This window comes from Bubalus bubalis, chromosome 3, assembly GCF_019923935.1.
Source record: "Bubalus bubalis isolate 160015118507 breed Murrah chromosome 3, NDDB_SH_1, whole genome shotgun sequence".
NCBI lineage: Eukaryota > Metazoa > Chordata > Mammalia > Artiodactyla > Bovidae > Bubalus > Bubalus bubalis.
In genome coordinates, this window is record NC_059159.1 from 123,921,286 (window position 1) to 123,943,205 (window position 21,920).

General features: G+C 51.4%; 1 protein-coding gene across 1 annotated transcript in view; it reads right to left on the reverse strand.

The window, feature by feature from the left end:
• SHB (SH2 domain containing adaptor protein B) overlaps positions 1–21,920 on the reverse strand; it is a 136,135-nt gene that overhangs the window by 76,506 nt on the left and 37,709 nt on the right. Inside the window, exon 2 of the mRNA XM_006063467.4 lies at positions 9,483–9,603. Coding sequence (XP_006063529.2) covers positions 9,483–9,603 — 121 coding nt within the window. The remainder of the gene's footprint in view (positions 1–9,482; positions 9,604–21,920) is intronic.

Consider the following 21,920-nt stretch of genomic DNA (forward strand, 5'->3'; position numbering starts at 1 on the left):
GCGTGACTTCCTAAACGGCTTCCTAACCTGCCCAGGATGGGTGGTGTTTCCCCACAGCCTCTGTGCTCTGCCCACACCCGAGGTGCGCTGCTGGGTGGAAAGGGGATGCAGGAGCTTTGCTGCCAGCTGCCTGGCATCTACTTCTGGACAGCATTCCCATCAGTCTCTGTGCCTTCAGATCTTTTAATGTCTCTCTGGAATTCGAAAGGGCAAGAGGCAGGGGTGGGGAGGTGAGCTCCTTAATTTCACATTCCCATTCCTTCATTTCCACCTTTGGGAGGATGCCCGTTTCTCTCACAGCTGCCAGGAGACAGAGAGGAATTAGGTGCTGCGTTCCTGGGGTCTGGAACCTCACACCTATGAGGCTGGTGCCAGCACACAGGATGGGGCTTGCTGCTCTGGGAAAATTCATGACAACCCCTAGAGTTCGTGCTCCTGCCCTGAGGCCAAGAAGAGAGAGGAACACAGCAGCCAGCCCCTGAGCCAGAGCTGTGCCCCTCTAACCCCAAAGACAGCACTGAGACCATTCTGCCTCCTGAAGGTGGCCAGGGCTCTGGAGACAAGTCTCCATTCTGCCCTTGACTCTGAGAAAGCCGTTGAGCTGCAGTGCCCAGAGGCCGCGGAGTGTCTGCGAAACAGACCTCCCAGGACCAGAGTTCCCAGAAATGAGTTTATGGGAATCACGGTTGCGTAACACTCCCCTTTGATCCTGCACCCAGAGCGAAAGCTTCACAAGAACAGGGACTCGGCTTGTTCACTGCTCAACCCCTAGAGCACAGAATGGTGCCAACGCACAGTGGATGCCTGCAAACATCCATCCAATGAACACATGCATCGCACATGGCTCCCTGACTCAGCCCTTGTGACTTCAGACAGCGGTTTCTTGGCAAAATAGAAAAAATTGTTTACACCAAGTAGCTGTTTACTGTTTGCTTTCTTCTCATTCATTGATTCTTCACCTAGACTTGTTTCCTGGGCTCATTCATTCACCTGGTAAATATGTACTAGGCCCAGAGGAGATGTGAGGATGGGTAACACCCAGTCCTCGCCTTCAAAGAGCTCTCAGCCAGGGAGGGAGCTGAGGGAGGAGGCACCACCGGAGACCTCAGGGCGCCCCGCAGCACGGAGACAGAACTGATCTCCAGGGTAGAACAAGGCACCAAGCGTCTCCTGCCCGACTCCCCCCCAAGGTCAAGTCAGCTCCTTCTCTGCCCCCCTCCACCAACTCAGCAACTGGTTAAACTGGGACTTCCAGATCTGTCACCTTTCAAGGAGGATGTGATGTCTCTGGGCTCCTGAGGGGGCCCCAGCATGTCTGTCACCCAGCCCCTCGTCCCTGGAATTAATTAACAGCCTTACACATTCAATGACTATTTACTGAGTCCCATCTTTGTGCCACATACAACTTTAGCTACTGAGGTTACAGCAGGAACATAGCAGACATTTCTGCCCTTGTGAAACCCACATCTTAGTGGCAGACAGACTATAAATGGATGAAGTGTGTTAAATAGCAGAGTTAAGGAACAAAGTCAAGCAGAGAAGGAGAGGCAAGAAGTGTTGCAGATGGGTTGAAATTTAAGGTAAGTGGCCAGGGAAGGCCTCAATGGGAAGACAGTTTCGAGTTAAGATGTCAAATGTGGCTCTGCTTAGTGCCCCCTCGCCGTGCAGCCCACCCTGGTCTTCAGAGCCCTTCCCACCCCTTCCTCCGTTCTCTTTTCAGTGTCATTCTGCTTGGCCTGTTTCATACTACAGACACCAGTGTTTGAGTCCTTGTCAAGCTCCCCATGCCACCAGGGGTCCCTGGAGGGCAGGGGCCGGGGTCTGGCACACAGCAGGAATGCCATCAGTGACTGTCAGCTGTCCATGGCCTGTCCCAGTCCTGTCAGAACTTTCCTGAAAAGCTGAACACGCTCAATGTCAAGGGTCAAAAGGGCAAGGGGCACTCGGGGTAAGAGAAGAGGAAGTGACTGCCAGTGTGGGCCTGCTGGTCACCATGGGAACCTGAACTTCCTGCTGTCCTCCTCAGCAGCTCCTCTCCCCACCCAGTCCTGGAGCTCAGCAGGTAAGCACCACTGGGTGTGTGTGAGCTGTGCTGTTTCTCAAGAACATGAAAGTCATTGGGTGACTAATCCAAAATCTATTTACACTTGATTATCTCTTTCCTGTCTGGTAGGTAAGTCATTCTGGTAAATGATAGACCAGCCAGGGAACTCTGCACAGTCCATGACCAAGCCTTCTATCTGTCAGGCAGGAGAGTGCCTGGGCAGGTTTCCAAACATTTCAAAACCAGGGCAGGAGCCCTGTTAGAAGTCAGGAGACCTGCTCTCACACAGCTTGTGGCTGTGTGACTGGCCAGCTTGTGCCCCTCTCTGGGCCTCATGTGGAAAGAGGATGCTCGGCAGAAAGACTGCTCTTTAAGGGGAGTGCCATCTGCCATCCCCCAGCCGGTGGAGACCTGTGACGCTCCCCCTCCCCAGGACAGGTTGGAGCCTGAGGCAACTAGGAGAGCAGGCAGGCGGAAAGGAGCATGGGGCTTGTACAGGGTGAGGAAAACGAAGGGTGTGGAGACTGTTCGGATAGCTGGGCTGTGGAGGAGGCCAGGTGAGAAGGAGAGACGGGTGTACAGATATCCTGGGAGCAGGGTCCACGGGTGCTGCAGAGCTAGGAAGGGCCTGGGCTCAGGGGCCCAGACAGAAAGGCCCTTTACTTGCCCACTACTAAAAGGACAGGAAAATAGTGTTGCCTCAGGCTATTATACAGAGAACAGATAAACAACAAGGTCCCACTGTATAGCGTAGGGAACCATATTCACTACCTTGTGATAAACCAGAATGGAAAAGAATATTTAAAAAAGAATGTATAGGTGTGTATAACTGAATCACTTTGCTGTGCAGCAGAACTTAACGCGCTGTAAATCAACTATACTTCAATTAAAAAAAAAAAAAAAAGGATTGCCTCAAGTGGGAGGGCAGGGACGACAGTGAACATGTAAGGAGGGCAGGAATCTCAGGCAGGAGGTGGCCCCTCTCTCTGATGGCCAGGCGAGACTCAGAGGGCGCCTTCTCTGAGAAGCATTTGCTAGTGTTTGGAGATTTCATTCTGGGATTCAAGACTAACAGCTCCAGGAATGGCATCTGGAGGTGGCCGTCCAGAGGGTGCAGACTTGAAGCTCCTGGGACAGTGCCACGCCAGCTCTTCCTCACAACCTGGCAAGACCTGGGCTGCCGCTACGAGGAGGGCAGTGGTGGCAAGGTGCGGGTGGGGTTGTCAGGCCTGCCCAGGACAGCCAGAGAAGCCCACTGTGACCACAAAGGCAGGAAACCTAAGGGCTTATAAAGACCCTCATCGAGCCTAGGGAAGAAGGCAGCATCTGGTTTTTCAGATGAGGCAACTGAGGCCCAGAGAGGGGAAGCAACCTGCCTCAGGTCACACAGTACACCAGAGCAGAGCCAGGGCTAGAGTCCACATTCCTGCCTCCTTCCTCCAGAAACAGGCCGCCACTGGAATACAGAGACTTGAAAGTGGTACACAACCATCATTCTCTCAGAAAGCACATTGCCACTGGAAGAGGCCACGCCAGAGGATAAGAAGATATGAAAGGATGCCCCTACCTGCACCTCCACCTTTAAAATCAGTGACCTCCCTGGCAGTCCAGGGGCCAGACTCCCACACTTCCATTGCAGGGGGCACGGGTTCGATCCCTGGTCCCAAATGCCATGGCCAAAAATAAAAGCAATCAAATCAGTAACTGGCTTTACCTGGAGAGTGCCCATGAGCACATGGAGTTTAAAAGGGCATAAGGCAAGTCGTGAGCACCAGGGCTCTGTGTGAAATGGTTTTCTTTTAATTTCCTATTATTATGCTATAAAATTGATTTTATAATAAAAACATGCTAAGGACTTTTAAATGTATAATTGCTTACATATTAAAAATTATATGAAATGCTTTCAACTAATGCTTATATGATTCATCCTGTGAGATGACACTTTGAACAATTTTATATAGGATGGGGGGTGGGTGGGGGGAGTCACACCTCAAAATGAGGCCTAAGTAACTGTAAAATTCCCAGTTATTTTTGCAGACCCTCTGGGAGTCCAGGACAGATGTGAGTGCATTTTAGCTAAAGGCAGGGGCTCCAGAGGGTGCTGCTTTTCCTGGTTCTGCTGCTTACTTAACCTTTCTGAGACTCAGTGCTCTCATCTGTGAAATGGGGATGATAGTAGTACTTAAATCTCATAGGTTCCTTGGGAGGACTAAATGAGCACATCAGGGAAAGGGTGTGGAGCAGCGCCTGACACAGAGGAAAGCCCTCTAAAAAAACACCTTCCTTGTCACCACCATCACCGTGGGCACCTCTGAGAATTCCTGGGGTTGAAGGCCTGGGGAGGAAGGATCCCGGGTGAGAAATATTCTGTGCCTTTAGGGTAACAAGGGCCTGATGATCTCATCCGTCTTTACATGCTCTTGCCCCGTGCTTTTCCTATCAGGATCCTATCAGAAGCCTCATCTCCTGCCACTCCTCTCGGGCAGAGAGTTCCCACACCTCCATGCCTTTGTTCAAGCTCTTTCCTCTGCCTGGCTGCCAGGCCCAGCTCTCACCCCCACCATTCTCACCTCCCACCCACCAGGGATGGCCCAACGGGAAGCTGCTGTCTCTGCTCTGAACTCTTGGAGGTTTACTGCTCACCTCCACGCACCAACCAGCCCTGGGGTCCATGTCTGTCTCCATGCTTCACAGATATTCCCAGAGGCAGAGGCAGTATTTTCCTAGGCTACATGGTCCAGATGCCAACACAACAGGGCTTGGCAAAGGCTCCGGGTACCAAGGGTACTGCAGAGGACCTGGGAACCAACTGCTCCAGCGTCCTGCTTGTTTGGCCACCCACCTCCAAATGGGTTGGAGTTAGAAATGCAACCTACTCCAGCATTCTTGCCTGGGAAATCCCATAACAGAGAAGCTTGGCGGGCTACAGTCCATAGCATTGCAGAATCGGACATGACTGAGCAACTGAGTATGCATGCATGCACTCCAAATGGGCAGGGCCCCGATGGGGACTGGTCAGAGAATTCAGCAGCACAGAAAACCACGTGAAGGACCAAACAGGCCCTCTGCCCCCAATATCAACAATCTCAAGCACATGTACGAAGTTTGTTCCTCCACCCAAGACTCACATCAGTGTTACATGCCTTGTTTTACAATGCGGTCCCCAACACGCTAAGCACCCTGGCCCAAACAGTCACCCCAGTGGGCCTGACTCAGCCCAACACCCTTCCCTCTGCATCAGTAGGTGTCTCTGTGCATCTGGAGCTCTCAAGTCCCAGCATCAAGCCTCAGGGAAGAAGGAGAGAATGGGCTGCAAAGCAGGGTTTTGGAGAGGGGTGGCATGATTCTACCAGCTCAGTGGGAGGTTTGGCCTGGGGACACTAAAGGTAGACACAGGGGCAGGATGGACATCAAGAAGTGGTATGATCCTTCCTCTTCAGCGCACACATGGAAAAGGTCAAGACCAGAACCTGACCTCAAGGGATGGGCCAAGGAATAAGAAAAGGGGAACCAGGACTGAACAGTTGCTGTGAGTCAGGCTGGCACTGAGAAAGGAAGCTGCCAGCCCTAACCAGATCCTCTCCTATTCAGAGCTGGTCTCAGGTGCTCCCTTTGTGGGACTGGTCCTAGGTGTCTGATGACAGGGCAGGGCACAGTGAATCAGGACACCCTGGAGCTCAGGGCTGGCACAGACCTAAGAGGTAGCCTGAACCAACCACACATCTGAGACTTCACTACTTTCCTGTCCTCTCCCAGTGCTGGTTGTCTTGCCTCTGCTTGGATGCCTCTAGGGATGGGCAACTCAGTACTTCACAAAGTAGCTTCATATTTAACCAGAATGTTTTAAAAAATCTCAAAAGGATCATGACCTTTTTGAGCTTCAGTTTCCCCACCTATAAAAAGGAAAGCTGGGACTGGGTTACTAGCTTTCCAACTGGGTTCCATAGAGCCCTAGGTGTTAACTCCTTAACACCTAGGTGTTATCTCCAGAGCTGCTATTAGGGTGAGAGAGGTGATCAGGACAAAAAGTGAGGTCCAGGCATACATGGGTTCTGAGGCTCCATGGAGACCTGAGCCTCCATTTTGGAGCCACAACCTAAATCCCGTGGATGACACTAGGGGAGCCGATGGGAGAGGGTAAGCTGAAGCAGACAAGAGGGAAGTGGGTAAGAGGAGCCCCTGGAAAAACAGGCATGCTTCTCCATGCACTCCATCCTAGCTACAGCCAATGGGGTGGCTTGAGTTATCTGTTCACCAAATCATACCTCCCACAAGCTCTCTACCGCTTGCTGCACGGTGCCAAGACTGCGGAGAACAAAACCTTGCCAGTTAATCATAGGCCCCCTATTCCACATGGGCCATGATGAGGAGGCTGAAAATCAAGCTGGACAGACCCTACGTAGCTGTTAAACAGGGTGTTGGCAGACAGCACCCCCAACTGACTACCTGGCTATGTTGCCTTGGAGCAATTACTTAATATCTCTGTGCCTTAGTGTATCAGGGCAATGAGCACCTACACTTCAAAGAGTAATGGTGAAGATCTGACGAGAATTCACACCAAGTGCTGTAAACAAGTATGAGAGAACTTGGCAATGGCCGCCACTGCTGCTGCTGTTATTACTGATCTATCCTTCCTTAAACCGGGAAAAACAGAATCACAGAACATGCTACCCCAGGGTCAAAACAGCTAGTTCACAGCCAAAAGCAGCTACAAGTACTAGTGACTGTCCACTCTAAGGCACCTGCTTCTCAGTGAGAAACTGAGGCCCACTTGGTGGCAAGTGACCATCCCAGATCTGCTTGACATCAGCCTGCTCTCCTTTCAGACCAGTATAGAGAGGCACGCCATCTCAGGCACAGAGGCCGTGCTCATCCCAGGAGCGTTATTCTTACATACCAAAGAGACCTGCCCCGTTACTAGAAGCTACGTGCACTGACACATAAATATTACAGCATCAAAAAAAGAAAGGTCACCCTAAAAGGTCAAATGTAAACTTGTTCTGTGCCACCCCTTGCTTGGCTGCCATCCCTGGCACCCACCTCTGTCACCTCCCCTCCCATGCGAGCTTCACAGCAGCTCAGTGAGCTACTTCCTGGAACACTTACACGGTGCTGGCTAACCCAGCCCCCAGCCCCGCCATCAGTCACTGCGGTGATGGTGATGTTACACACAAAGAATTCCAAGTCAAAGGAGCTGCTGCAAGGTCATTACACCCAGAAAATGTCCAGTTTAATCACCTATTTCCTTAAAAACATAAAAACGTGGGTAAATTGGAGCATAGTCTCCAAGGTACAAAGCACGGAGCAGAAAATAGAAGGATGCTTCTTTGGAGAGAGAATGCCTGAGATCTGAACAGGTTTCTGGTAAACTCAAACTGCCCTGCATTGGGCCTTGCCCCTGTGGGTGTGCCTCATTTAAAAGCCAAAGTCCCTCAGGACAATTCCACCTGGCAAATCAGCTCCTCACCACTGCGGTCCACGGCAGCACCCAGGAGGAGCCCGGCTCCACTCCAGAGACGCTGAGCAATTGCAGACTCTCCCCAAAGTCTGGCTCGCAGCAGATGCTCCCGCCCACCCCTGTCAGCTCCCCGCCCCCAGGTTCTGAAGATGCAGGTCTGGATCTGTAATGCCTTCTCCCTTTTTTGCTGGTGGGACCCCAGGGAAGTGACTTGTCCAGAGTCTCCATCACCTGTGAAATGAGACAACACCTCCTTTGCAAGGACATGGTGAGGCTTAATGAGCACGTATGTCAGAGCGCCCACAGAGGCTGCTCTGCCAAGAGAGATCAGGAAGGTGGGAGAGGGCATAAGAGGCGGCCCTCGGGAGTCTGACCAGTTGCTTCCTGCCTCAGCCCTTCACAAAGCAGCCTGGTGTTCTGGAGCCTACACAGGTAGCCAGAGAATTGCTTTCCGTGAGCAGGAAGAACATGAGGCAGAGTCCTGGAAGCAGGGCCTGGACTGATACTCAGATTCTTCAGCAATTATCCTAGAGGGTCTCTGCAGCCCGAGAGAAACATTCAACACAAGCCCAGCATGTGCTAAGAGCTCAGTAACTGGTGCTTCCTTTCCCTTTCTCCTCCTCCTCCCCCTCCTTCTTCTTCTCTTCAATATGTTCTTTTATTTTTTATTTTACTTTCTGGCCACACCACATGCAGGATCTTAGTTCCCCAATCAGCGGAAGCACAGAGTCTTAACCATTGGACTGCCAGGGAAGTCCCTCCCTTCCTCCTTTAAATTCAGAAGGAATCAGGAGAACGTGCTCAAAAACATGAACACCAAATAAACAATAAGAGGGTCACAGAAGGAGGCACCTGAATCCCAAACCCTGAGACATACGGGGCACCGACTCAACAGGCTCAGAATTCAGGGCCACCTGCCTGTGGTCTGCAGTACATGGTGCCCCTGCTCACATCACTGTCCTGCTCAGGGTCAGAGCAGGCCAACCCACGAGCGTTCTTCCATGCCTGGACTATCCTCCTGAGCCAGGGGGACCCTCATGGAGGGGTTCTCCCCTGCTTGTGATCTCCCTACCACCCGCCCATGCCTAGGGTCTGTCAAGATGGCTGCTATCTGATATCTCTTAATTCTTTAAAGATGCTCTGGAGCTTCCCTGGTGGTCCAGTGGCTGTGATTCTGTGCTCCTCAAGGCAGGCGGCCCAGTTCGATCCTTGGTCTGGGAACTAGATCCCACATGCTGCAACTAAGGATCTCGCATGCCGCAACAAAGACTGAAGATCCCGCATGCCACAATTAAGACCCGGTGCAGCCAAATAACCATTTTTTTTTTTAAGATGTTCCAAGTATTATTCTGGTGAAAACAGACCCCCCAGGATACCACATACCCGGCCACATTCTTCTGGGCCCCACACTGCTGCTCTGACAGGTTTCATCATCAAGGGCCAATAGGAAAACAGTTATAGGAGGAAAGTCTCTGTGTTTCCTATAAGCCTGCCACAAAGACCATGGTGCTTTAAGCTGCTTCCTGTCCTAAAACAAAGATTTTCTTGGATGGGGGCAGGGATAACTTTGTCCCTAAAGACCTAGTCTGCCCCCTTCTACTAAGTAATAAAAGCAAGGTAACCCTGCCTGTTTCTCTTATTGCCCTGATTGCTAGGAAGCTCCAAGCTTTCCACCTCAAAAGCTGTATCTTTTTTGAATTAGAAATTCCTAAGATAAACTCCCCCCACCTCCCCACTTACTTCTTGGTCTCTCTCTTGATGAACTGTACTTAGTACCCTACTATCTCTGGACAGTCACTGTGCCCTGCCGGGTTCTTCCTGAGGTCAGTGAAACCTGAACAGATAACCTGTGGTAAAGATTCAACACAGTGCCACCCCCCCAACCACCACCTCCAAAGTACACACCTTCCCCTGCAGAGGCTGGCCGGTGACCACGTGACCCATCCACCTCCCTGCGGAGTTGCAAGTGTCTGTGCTTACCAGTCATGATCCTCTGGGCCTCATAGGGCTCCATGTAGCCTGCGCTCTCTCCCTTTCCTGCTTTGCTTTTGAGATCATTCTTGGCATCAAAGGGGTCCGAGTAGTCATCAGCGATGATCACCTGTAGGGAAGATGGTAAGGGTGTGAGTCCACCTGGGGCTTTCTACTTCACTTCTGTTCACAGCCAGGCTTTGCTCCAACAAATATAAACCGAGTCTGTGCCAGGTGGGCAAGGAAGGGGAGGTGGAGGCTGGAGTCTGAACTGGTGCCCACCAGCAGGGAGCTCTGATTCTTGCAGGGGTAACAGGGAACCCACGTTGCTGTGCTCCATCCTAAGGGAGGGTCCTGGGCCTGCACAGGCAGGATGGCTGCTCCAGGCACAGTGAAGTGAGAACAGAAGCACAGAGGCAAGAACCTGGAGGGCGTCTTCAGGGGATGTGACTTGCTTAGCGCAATGGAATGAATGGAGAGGGAGGAAAGTTGGAAAGGAGCTCGCAGAAAGCCCAGAAATGCTGACATGCTCCTGGTGCTGGCTGAGGCATAGAAGAGTTTGTCTCGAGATAATTATGTCCAGCGTTCCACTTTCCCAAATCTGGAACACAACCATGCCTTGGGTAATCAGACAACAATTCGGTGAGATCAACGCTCTGCAAAGATGACTGAGGCCCCAGCCGGGCCCAGTGAAAACACAAGAGCAGCTCGGGAATGGCCAGACAGACTGCTAACGGCAGCGAGGGCCTTGGAAGCCACACATCAGAAGACTCTCCTGTGACAGATGGGGAAACGGAGGTCTAGAGCGGGCGGGGGCTGAACCGGGACCCTTGGCTGGTTCCTCTGCCTCCTTCCAGGACTCCTCATTTGTCTGTATTCCAGATAACAACAAAAGTTCCACAACAAACAGAGCAGTCACCTGGGGCTAGGTGGGGGGGGGGCAGCCAGGGGAGTCCCCGAGACCATAAAAAATCTGAGTTTTGAATACTTCAAAGCTTTCTCTTTTCCCAGGAGAAAGGTAAAAATTCCCATTTGCAGGCTAAAAGCAAACACAGCAACTTTTCTTCTCATTGGAGGTGCCCCTCAGGGCACCCTCACCAGAGGGGAAAGCACAGGTCCCTTTTCAACGCACCCTCGCTCCACCAAAACTCACTGTGACTTGGGCTCCTTTGGTCCCACATCTGGCAAAGGGCAAGTCCTCAGCCTCCCAGCCAGGGCCACCCAGCTGCCTCTTTTGGGAGGAGGGGGGCAGGTTAGCCTGTCTCTCAACCCTTGGGGTTTCATGAATTGTTATTTAAATTGTAGGTTTAATTAGAAACCACAGGAGCCTCCACTTTCACCCAGCTCCTGGAATGTAAGGCATCTGAGGGGCCTGTAAACCCAGGGGAAGGGAAAAATCCCCCTTTGTCTGCCGGGTAAGAGGCAGTTTGTGGCAGCAGCCCTGGCCGGGTGAGCAGAGTGACCTCCAGCTGCCCGGAATGTGATGCCCACGTTAGGACCGCGGGCAGCTGCCCTGTCACCAGCGTGTGGCCAGGACGGCCGGCGGAAGGCATCGCACACAGCAGTCATTTCTCCCTGAACAAGGGCAGGCTTATCCGTGAAAGACCCAGGGCTGGAGCACCATCTGAGTATGTGCAGGGCCCGGTGCCACCGCTCCAAAGCGGCTGTGGGTCAGGCTCTAGTCCCAGTGGAGGCGCTTCCAGATGCTGACGTTGTAATTGTGGCCTTTCTGGGGACTCCCTGAGCTCAAATGACACGGGCAGGGAGAGATGGGGGAGAGGAGCAGTAGGGCCTTTCACGTCTTCCATATGATATTTCTACTCTACCATTTGCAGAACACATTAGGGAGAAAATTAGACACGTGAACCACTGTCCTACAGAACAGCTCAGATGCAGATCTGGGGTGCATAGGGTTTTGTGTCTCAGAATTCAAGGGGCCAGAAGTCCAATGGAGAAAATGATGAACCTGCTGTGGATAACATGTAATCTCATTTCTCTTGTTCTCGCCTTCCTTGCAGTCTCTTTTCTTCGTGAACACCCTCCGACTATTCTGCAACAAGGAAGGGAGCAAATATTTCCCTAAAAGAACAAAATCACTTTGGGGGGATTAACTGGGGAGGGTGCTGGGCTGCGTAATCTAGAAATCAACATTCCAGCTCCTCCCGGAAGTGCTCAGTAATTTGCAAACACGGAGGCAAGCAGGATACAAACCAAATCTTTGTTCACCCTGGGACAGGAGCTCTGGGAGGCCTTCGGTTCAGCAGGCGCTATCTGTATTTTCTAATTAAAATGAGATCTGAGCTCAGGCTGTCATGGGGGCCCTCAGGCTGCCTGCCCTGCTTGCTTCCGTTTCAATAAGAATTTACAAATCCTGAAACCAGGGAAAGCTCCTGGTCTCTGCTGACATATGGTTCTAGTTATACCTGCTGACAGTTTGAAAATCCTTCCGTTTACAAAAAAACAGTTTAGAATTCTGTTAGTTTAAGAAGCAAATCGGAAGGTTCCTAAAAATGTATAATATTTAATCAATTTCCTTTCAAACTTCAAAGTAAGGTTGGTAGAGGGGAGGGAATTTGAGGTTTAAGCAACGTGAAACTCGGCAAACACTAACTGAGCTGTCTGACCTTTCACAAAATCTTGTCCTGGTTTTCGGAGTAAAAATTTAACCAAGAGTTAGGAGAGTTGAGTGGGGAGCTTAGCCATGCAATGCGCCACCGGCCTCAAGGGTGGCCACTATCCAAGCTGCCCAGGGACGCCGCTTTGATTTAAAATGCCCCCGTTAGTGGACAAGTACCTTATATCTAATTAAACAGTTCAAGCAAAAGGGAGCCAACCAGGGCCCTTCTGTAGGTCAGGCCACACAGGTATACGAGAAGCTTTCCTTGATTTTGATCTTGAATTGGCAAACACCCAACAGGGCACTGGACCCTTCAGATGGCCAGCTTGCCTTACACTGGGCAGGTGCAGAGCTGAGAGGGGAAGCCAGGCCACTGGGCCCACCACTCCCCAGGGAGGAGAGCAGCAGAAGGATGGCTGTTGAGTGCAGCTGCCTAACTAGATGTGGCTGCCTAACACATCTTCTTTCACGGTTTTGGCCTCCTGGGATGGGCGTATTGCCCGCCCCTCTCTGAGAAAAGAAGCCAGGTATGGCTAAAACCCAGGCAAGCCTTTTCTTGCTTTCAAACAAAATTGGAGAGTCCCAGGTTAGCCAGTGGCCCTGAAGGATTTTCATAGGTTTATAAAGCGGTGAAACTGGAGCGGGGCAGGGGCAAGTAGGGGGAGAGTGGGTGCTGTCCTCAAGAGCCCTGTCCCCACCTCCCATTTTTGTACATGGCCTACAGCAGTCCCTGGTGGCTCAGACAGTAAAGAATCTGCCTGGAGTGTGGGAGACCCAGGTTCGATCCCTGGGTGGGGAAGAATCCCTGGAGAAGGAAATGGCAACCCACTCCAGTATTCTTGTCTGGCAAATCCCATGAACGGAGTCTGGCAGGCTACAGTCCATGGGGTTGTGAAGAGTTGGACACGACTGAGCAACTTCACTTTCCTTTCCTTTCCACAGCAGTCCAGAGGATTCTAGAATCCCAGCACACTCAGTGCCCTCTGACAAGGCTCTGGAGTTAGCTCCACAGGCCTCCTTTCTGCTTTGCACACATTGCTGGGTGGAACTGGTCCATCCCTGACAGCAGTCTGCAGCCTGGGTTTTCTCGAGGATTTAGTTTCCTGATGGGAGGTAGTCTTTCAATTCACCCCCAAAGGGAAGCACTAGAGGAAAGTGGGTGTCTCCACTTGGGCACAGGCCCACGTGCTTTAACAGACAGTGGCACTTGTACGGAGAGCCGGGTCCTCTCTCCACAGGCTCTGGGTGGAAAGGTAAATGGTAGAGCCACTGTGAAGCCTAACTTTGGGCAGAATCCACTAAACTCCAAAAAAGCACGTGGTTTGACCCAACAGTTTCACTTCTCTGTATTTATTCCTAAATGTGCACAGGGAGACTTGGGCAAGGATGTTCACTAAAGCAAGTAATAAAGAGAAACTTCAAGAACCTTCTATGTCTATCAATAGGGGAATTGCTAAATAAACCGTGCCAGTTTCTACTAAGGAATATTATGTTTTAGATTAAAAAAAAAAAAAGCAGTCACTCTAAAGCTATCGCACCAACACTGCTCCATGACGTAGCTTTGAATGGAAGGAAAGCAGGCTGTAGAATGATAAATACAAGATGATACCTATTCATGAAAATTAAACAGAAACCTGTATCTCTATTTAATGTAACAAAAATGTCTGGGGAGACAGACTCTTCAAACTGACAACTCCTCTGGGAGGAGGAAGGGACTGGGATGGGGTGATGAGAGAAAATCAAAGGAGACTTGTCTGTAATAGTAATACATTTTTCAAACAAGAAAAACTTATTACTCAATTATATGAAAAACTAAATTTTCCACAGCACTCCTCTTCACAGGTTATTTTTGGTAGAGAAGATAAACTACTTCTTAAACTAGCCTGAAGATAGGCGTGGCCTGGAATCCTTGTTTTATAAAACCCAGATTCTTAGCCCTAATAAGTTGTATATTTAATAAGTAACCCAGGTGATTCTTATGAGTAAAGTTTGGGAAATCTTAAGTTAGAGCCAGCCCCCTCGCCCACCAATCTAAAACTAAGCCTCTCGATATGACTTTGGAATTCCACTTTTCCCAGATGTTTCTCAGCCTTGTTCAATAAAGTGAAGCAAGAAGTCAGTGTAAAATGCAGCTCTCTCTTGCTTTCTTCCCTGGGGGTCAAGTGGAGTAAGAGATGATCCAGCACGCCTTGATCCATCTCCAGGATCCAAGACGCGGGAGTGATGGCATCCTCTGTGCAGTCCTGAGGGCTGGTCAGATTGAGCAACATGCCTGAGCTGGGGGGAGGCCAGACACTGCCCTGCCCCCTGAGGGGAGCCAGGGCCGAGGCTGGGCCGGCTGTGAAGATGGGCAACGCTCTCTGTTCAACGCATAGATTCTATCAGAACAAGACTGCTGTTCAAACTCTCCAGGAAGGTTACCTGGCTCCAGGGAGGGCTGGTGGGACTGTAGAGAAGAGCTGAAATGCACAGGTATCCCTACTAAAAGCACTCAAGCCTACTGAAAAGAAGGGATACGAGACGGGAAGCTCCACCTTCCAGGAGTGGGTGGCCTGTGCTGTCCCCACTGCCCCACAGGCACCTCCTCCAAGCCATACAGGCACCTCCTATGCTCTGCTGCCTGTGAGAACTGGTAGCATTGGGCTGCCCCAGCTCAGCCACTTACGGGATGAGGCAAGACCAGTTTCCACCACCCTCCGCTGCTTTCCTCTTCCTGGAAAGTGAGGGGGCGGCAACCCATGAGGCTCTGTGTCCTTTCCAGGCACATGGCTTTTGTCTGCTCTACTCTAAAGCAAACTGCATGTGAACACACCTGGGAATGTTCTACATGGTCCCAGTTGGACCATTCCTTATCAATTTATTCTTAAAACTGTGCTAGCTTTCTTCATGGTTTCGGGGTCATGGATCTCTTTGGGAATCTGATAACTGAAAAGTTGTTGCTCCCTCCATCACATTCATATATGCCTGCAAAGTGTCAGGCACTTCTCAAAAAGGTCAGGAGCCCCAGATTGAATGACTAAGCCTCCCCACTGCATTCGAACCACTTTAAAGAACAACTAAGGGGCTTCCCTGATGGCTCAGTGGTAAAAAAATCCGCCTGCCAATGCAGAAGACATGTTCGATCCCTGATCTGGGAAGATCCACATGCAGCTAAGTCTGTGCCACAACTACTGAGTCTGTGCTCTAGAAGCCTGGGGACTGCACTACTGAGCCCATGAGCTGCAAGTACTGCAGCCCGAGTGCCCCGGAGCACGTGCTCTGCCGTAAGATAAGCCACAGCCGTGAGAAGCCCGCTCACAGCAACAGAGTAGCCCCAACTCGTGGCAATTAAAGAAAAGCCCATGTCGCACAGAAGACCCCCAAAATCAATCAATCAATCAATTTTATTTTATTTATTAGTAAAGCCAAAAATAAATAAGAGAGAGAATAGCTAAGACAAAAGGAGCTCTCTCTGCCTTAGGGAGGTGATGGGTGCTGACTCTAGCATAATTCAACATCCCTGGCTGAAAATACAGGCCAGTGTATGACTGGCCTGCCTTTGGACTGTGCAGGGGCAGAGGGGCCATGGACAGCCTGGGGTTCTGTGTCTTGGCTTTCCAGCTTGAAACCCAGGAACCACACGGGCAACCCGGCCCTCCCCTCCACTCTGGGGGTCAGGAGGGCTCCTTGAAGGTGAGTGAACAGCATGCACGGCAGCAGCAGCCAGTGGCTCCCTGTTTCTGCCCTCATCAGGGGACTGGCAGGCTGGAGTCCTGGTCTTCCTCTGGGGCCCACCGTGACACAGGCCCTGGCAGGCCTGACATCCTCAAGAGGGAAACTCAGTTGCCATGCTGACCAAGAGATGGCATTAACACAACAGGGATTTGGGGGTCTGGAGAGGGCTTCCAATGATGAGGGGCTGCCTGGAGAAGAGGAGGTAGACAGATGCTCCACAGAGACCCAAACTATACAGGAGTAAGCTCGATGAGTCAGGAAGGACATTTAACAGCCAGTGAAAGGAACAGCTGCCTGGGAACTGGAGCTCCTGCCATTCAGGTGCCCAAGCAGAAGCTCTAAGGCGGCTGTCTGGTTTGGGTAGAGGTCAGAAAACTGGATACCACCTCTCTGTGCTCTGTTAGTGCAGCTTCAGCTGCTCCACAGCAGAACACTGGCTTCAAGGCATACCTGCCTGGGTGGCTGTCTGCAGAACCCCAACCGTGACCAAGATGGGTGGTATTTCCAAAGCCCCAGCAGCAGGACAGAACTGTGCAAAAACACAGAAAAATGAGTGGCTCCACAGAAGGGACCCCCACCAAGCAGAAACGTCCCAGACAGAGCATTCTGGCCCGAGCCGACTCTCTTTCACCCTTGCGGGGTAACTTTGACCAAGCTTCTTTTTATCTCTCCAAACTTCAGCGATTCTTCCGTGAAACAGGGCAAAACTATTTGCTTTCTCAACTTTATGTGAGTTTCGCGAAGAGCAAATAATGTCATGACTTGGGGACGGGTCAGTAGTTTATAAAGAATAGGCTATGGTGGCACCTCCTGGGAGCCCGGGATCAAGCTGGGGTCTCTGTCCACGGGAAGCTGAAAATCTAGTCGGGAAGACAAAACAAAGACCCAAGAAGAAACCCCAGAAAAGGCCCCAGTGATGATTACAGAGAGAAAATTGGCTGCAATTAGGCATGCCAACAGCTGTCACATTTCTCAACCACAAAAAGAAAAATGTTTGTGAACGATCCTTTTTTTCGCCTTTTATGCTTTGGGGAGGATGCACCTAGTCCAGGGACTTGGTTAAGAGGTAGAGAACCTCCAGGCCACCCTCCATGTGCTGAGATGGCAGCGTGCTCTGGGTCTATGCCCACATCCAGGGCTCTGAGGGGTCCACAAAACAGGCTGCAATACACACAGGGCTGTGGGGACACCCCGCCCCCATGCGGAGATACAGGCAAGCAGTCCCTGCTTGCCACTCCCTGTCCCTGGCTTTGACCATCATAGACCACCTCTACCTACAGGCACACCAATAAATCATTTCTGACATGGCAAGAAAATTAATTTGGGGAAGATTAATTAGCTACATTCAGGCGTTCAGCCGAAACTCCTGGAAATCAGATGGTGGGGAGAGTGCTTTTCCGCACCGACCTAGGACAGATTCCCTTTCTCTCCTCTAACGTCTGACTCAGCCACTCAGAGTCATCTCGAAGTGCTAGGCCCTCTTTCACTGACAGAGGTCAAGGCTTCTGCCCATAAGGCTGCAGGGGCAGGAGCTCACAACCCTACGGTTCAGTCATTCAGGACAGTTGTCCCTATCCAAGCAGCCGCCATCCGTTTCTTTGTGCAGACCTTGGGTGCTTTGTGGTAAACGCTTCTTTACAGACCAGCCAGTTAGCTGGCCCACAAGTCAGGAGGCAGTGGTCTCCACTGGTCTTTCCAGTCCTGCCCCTCCCAAGGCCACAGCTGCTTGCCTAGACACCTGCAGGCTCCAACTTGTCAGGAAAAATGCATTCCAAATTACAGCCTTCGTCAGCGCCTCTCCAGCCCTGCTTGCTTGCCTCCCCCCTCCTCTCACATGCACGCCTCATCCTCCTTCAGTTTCACCCCATGGAGAAGGCTGTGGGTCCTGGGTGGGAGGTTGTTGGAGTGGAGTCTGGCCTGGCCCTCTGTTTATTTACCCCAGAACCTTGCTGTTATGTGGTAGGGACCGGCTTCTCAGCATCTCTCAAGCAGTGGGAGGTTCTATTTTGAACTCAGAGATAGCTCTGTCTTAGTACTTTTTCATTGCTTTTAGCCAGAACCTACAGACAGAGAATCCAGTGCCTCCCTCCTGAGGACAGAAGCACCTTGGGGGTCTGCAGAGTCACTACATGTGGGGTCAGAGTTCAGAGGGCCTCGAGAGACAGTCTAGTCCAGTGGGTTTCAAACTTTTATGTGTATAAATTGTGCAGAGGAAATCTCACATGGAACCCCAACATTTTCCACTTTCCATAGCCTGAAAAGCACAAATGCACTGGGGAGCAGGAGGTCTTGGGGAGCAGGGAGTGAAGGTCAGTGCCAGAAATAAATAACCAAATGTTTCTTCACTCCCAGGTCCACATGGTTCCCGTGATACCTGGATGCCTATCTAATTTTTCTCTTAAAGTCTTTCTTAAAAATTTCGGGGCACATTCACCACAATCATGCCCCAGGAAAAACACACTAGCTCCTCTCACAAGAACCTTCATCCATCCCCACAGACAGTTCCTTGTGGGAGGCAGCCCCAGGCCAGGCTCAATCCACCTGGGGATACCCACTGGGCATCCCTTTGTCCTCCCCTGAGCTCTGGCTCAGCACAGCCCAGCCCTCCTGCAAACCCCAACCACCCGCACCCATCTTCCCAGACAGTCCTCTCTCCCAAGCTTCCTGCTCAAGAGGGGACAAGTGCCCCTCCTGAGTTTGGGGCTACTGCCTAGAAAGCTCTCTGAGACCAGACCCAGGACAGGAAGGCTAAGATGGGGATTTTCTTCTTCCCTGGCAGGGCTCTCTAGACTTTCCATCATCAGGAGCAGGGACAGGGGACGGTTCTGAAAGTCAGGCACCTCTCGGGGCCTTAGGCCCCTGGTCTATAAAATGACAGCGGGGTGGGGATAAAATGATCCCATCTGCGTGATATACTTAGAACGGGGCTGGCACATGGCGAGTCCTGAGAAATGTCAGTTCTGATGATCATCATCTCAATCCATCATCCAGCCTGATGGAGTCCCTCCTCTTACTGAGGAGGAAACTGAGGCCTGGGGAGGGAGGGGAAGGGTCTTGCAAGTCACCTGGATGCCCAGTAACAGAATGCTCATTAGCAGGGTAACAGAACCAGACTCCTGGCAAATACCAGCCACACAAAAACCTAAGTCGTTTGGTGACCTACATACATATTTATAGCCGCCTGCTTCCAAAATGGGTTTTAGATGGCTGAATTAGAGTCATTTTTTGGTCCCATCCGCTGTTCCCTTCCCAAGGATCAGGCATGCCCGTGGGGCTTTCTCACGGTAACAGGAGGCTGTGTCCAATAAGAACAACTTCTCCAGTGGACTCAGAAGAAAAGTATGTAAAGCAAACGCAGTGTGCAAAGGAAAAGTATGTAAAGTAAAGAAGCCAAGGCCTTTCCCGAGGTCTTGGGCACTTCTGAAAACCCCTGGAAACCAGGCCTCCATGCTCCACGCAGGGCCCAGGAGAGAGCAGGAGTGGAGAACAAGGGGGCTTCTCCCACCAGCCTTTGCTCTGTGCTCGCAGCTGGATCAAGGGGAGACGGGGCCCAGGCTGGCACAGCGCATTTCAATAATCAGCAACAGTGCTGCAGAACCGTACTAAGTGAAGGGTCATTCTCTCTGAATGCAGCCCATTAGGATGATTCATGCACTTTTGCAACCTGGGAGCCACAAGGCAGGCCAGGCCCCAGCGCCTCTAAGATGTGAGCACTAAACAGCAGCCCCTCCGCCACCCCCGAGTCACTGCCTTTTTATGGAGGACATGCAGCATCGGCCATAATTACCATCACCATATTTGCAAGTTTCCAATTATATTCAGCTTAATAGTGGGTGCTCAATAAACGGTGATTCACTTTTGAAAACAATGCCATGTTCTCAAATCCTTCAGCAACCAAGCCTCAATTAACTCTTTCTCTCATGCAGTCCTCTAAGTTAAGCAGCTGTCCCTGAAGCCCAAAGCACTTTTTCTTACATGTACTTGGCCCCTCCTAAGGTACGGGAAAGTTACAAGGGACAGAACATTGCAATGTCATACCTGTCTGTAATGGTGTCAGTGGCTTGTTTAATCAGTTACCCTGTGCTCATGATGTGCTCTTTGCTAGGAGGCAGACTCGGGCAGGTTCTTCCATAAGGCAATCAGCCCCTGGGCACAGCAGGGCCCTCACAAGGTGTGCTGGGCAGGAGCAAGGGTGGGCGGGGATGTATAGGGCGGTACTGAATTCAGGGACCCGAGCTTCAGCGCTTTCTGGCTTCTCCCCAGGTGTGGCAGTCTGGGCACGTCTCTTTCTCTTCTCTGAGCCTGAGCTCTCGCCCCTTCACTGTGAAAACATCTTCCTCCAGGGGTGGGAAGAAACTGAGTCAACGGACCAAGGGATAACACCATACTGGCATGGGCGAAAGCACTAGAGAACCAGGAAAGGATGTTGTTCCCACCTGAGATGCCACAGGCCAGGTATTTTAGTCTGGGTTCTCCCAGATGCAGAACCGGAAGCCAGGACTCAGGTGCAAGTGGTATATTTGGGAGCTGACACTTAGGAGGGATGGGGAAATGGGTCAGGGAGGGGACAGCAGCAGGAAAGCTGGGTAATCAAGTCAGCTACCAAGGTGGACCACCCAAACTCCACCCAAATTGGAAACTTTTGAACACTGTCTACATAAACCTACTGTTCAGAATCACTTTACCAAGGTGAGAAGGACAGGGGAACCAGACACCAGCTAACTCTGGGAGGGCCCTTTGGAAGCTGTTCTTGAGCTCTGACTTCTGGGCTGCCTCACGAGTGTGGGAAGGATGATCACCCAATTGCAGGTCCTGCACAAAGCCTCGGGGAGAGATGCAGGTACAAGCTAGCTGGAGGAGGCTGGACTGGTGGGCAGGAAGGAGGAGGAGGCTGACAGCATCTGCTGCCGGGGGCCAAGAAGAGCCTCACACCTGGTGAGTTTACACCCAGCTGCCCCTACAGGAGGGCCCATCAGATGGCCCCAGACTCCTGTCCCACTTGGCCCCTAGCCTGCCCACACCGCTGTTCTCAGAATTTCAGGTTCCTCATCCATGCAATGGGAAGAAGGATCTCCAGGTCCCATCCCCTCCAAGCATTCTGAGCAGATAATAATGGCTTTGAAAAGGTGGTGGAAACTGTACAGACTCAGGGAAGCAGGCCGTCCCTGGAAGCCAGCCTCCCTAGCACAGGCAGTGTTCCCACACAAAAGCCCTGGGTCATTTTCTCCTGGGCGAGGGCCACCGTTCCAGAGAACAAGTAACCAGCACCTGGACAAAACCAAATGGGGACCCTGATGGGCCACTAGTCCCTTCAGAGGCCTGCAAAGTCACCTGGCAGCTTGAGGGAGGGCTGAAGCTCCAGTGCAGTGGGTGGGCTGGTAGAACACGTGAGCACCTGGAAAGGCCTTGGGGGCCACAGACCCCAGCAGGGTGAGCCTGTGTGCAGACGGGCCACAGCCCCCCTTGACTGGCTGATGGAGCCCCAGACCACTGCGGGACCCACACTTCATCCACCCTGTAGCCGAGGACGCTGGCAGCCCGTGCCGGCGCCTGACCCCATAGGCAGAGAAGTGAGTGGCCTGCAGTAACACTGTTCTCAGCAAAGTCTAAAAATGCACCTCCTTGGTGCAGACATCTATGGCTCAGACCACAGCCAAAAGTGCAGAAGGAGAAAATTCTGAACCGGCAGCTGGAGTTCTGACTTGTTCCAGGATGGGGTGAGCCACCTGAGGACCCCTACTATACAGCCAACAAAAGAGGGTAACAGAATCTTTTCAAAATTTATTTTTGATTGATTGATTTATTTTGGCTATGCCAGGAGGTCTTAGTGGCAGCATGCGGGATCTTCGATCTTTGTTGCGGCATGCAGGATCCAGTTTCCTGACCAAGGAACCAAGGCACCCTGCATTGGGAGTGTGGAGTCTTAGCCACTGAATCACCGTGGAAGTCCCCAGAATCTTTACTGGTTAAAAAAAAGCCTTATCCTTGGCACTTCAGCAATTGACAAAAATCCAATTTCAACATAGAAACTAGGAAGATTCAATTTTTCTAAAATATAATACCAAAAAAAAAAAAAAAGAGAGAGAGAGAGAGAGTGAGAGAAAGAAAGACATATA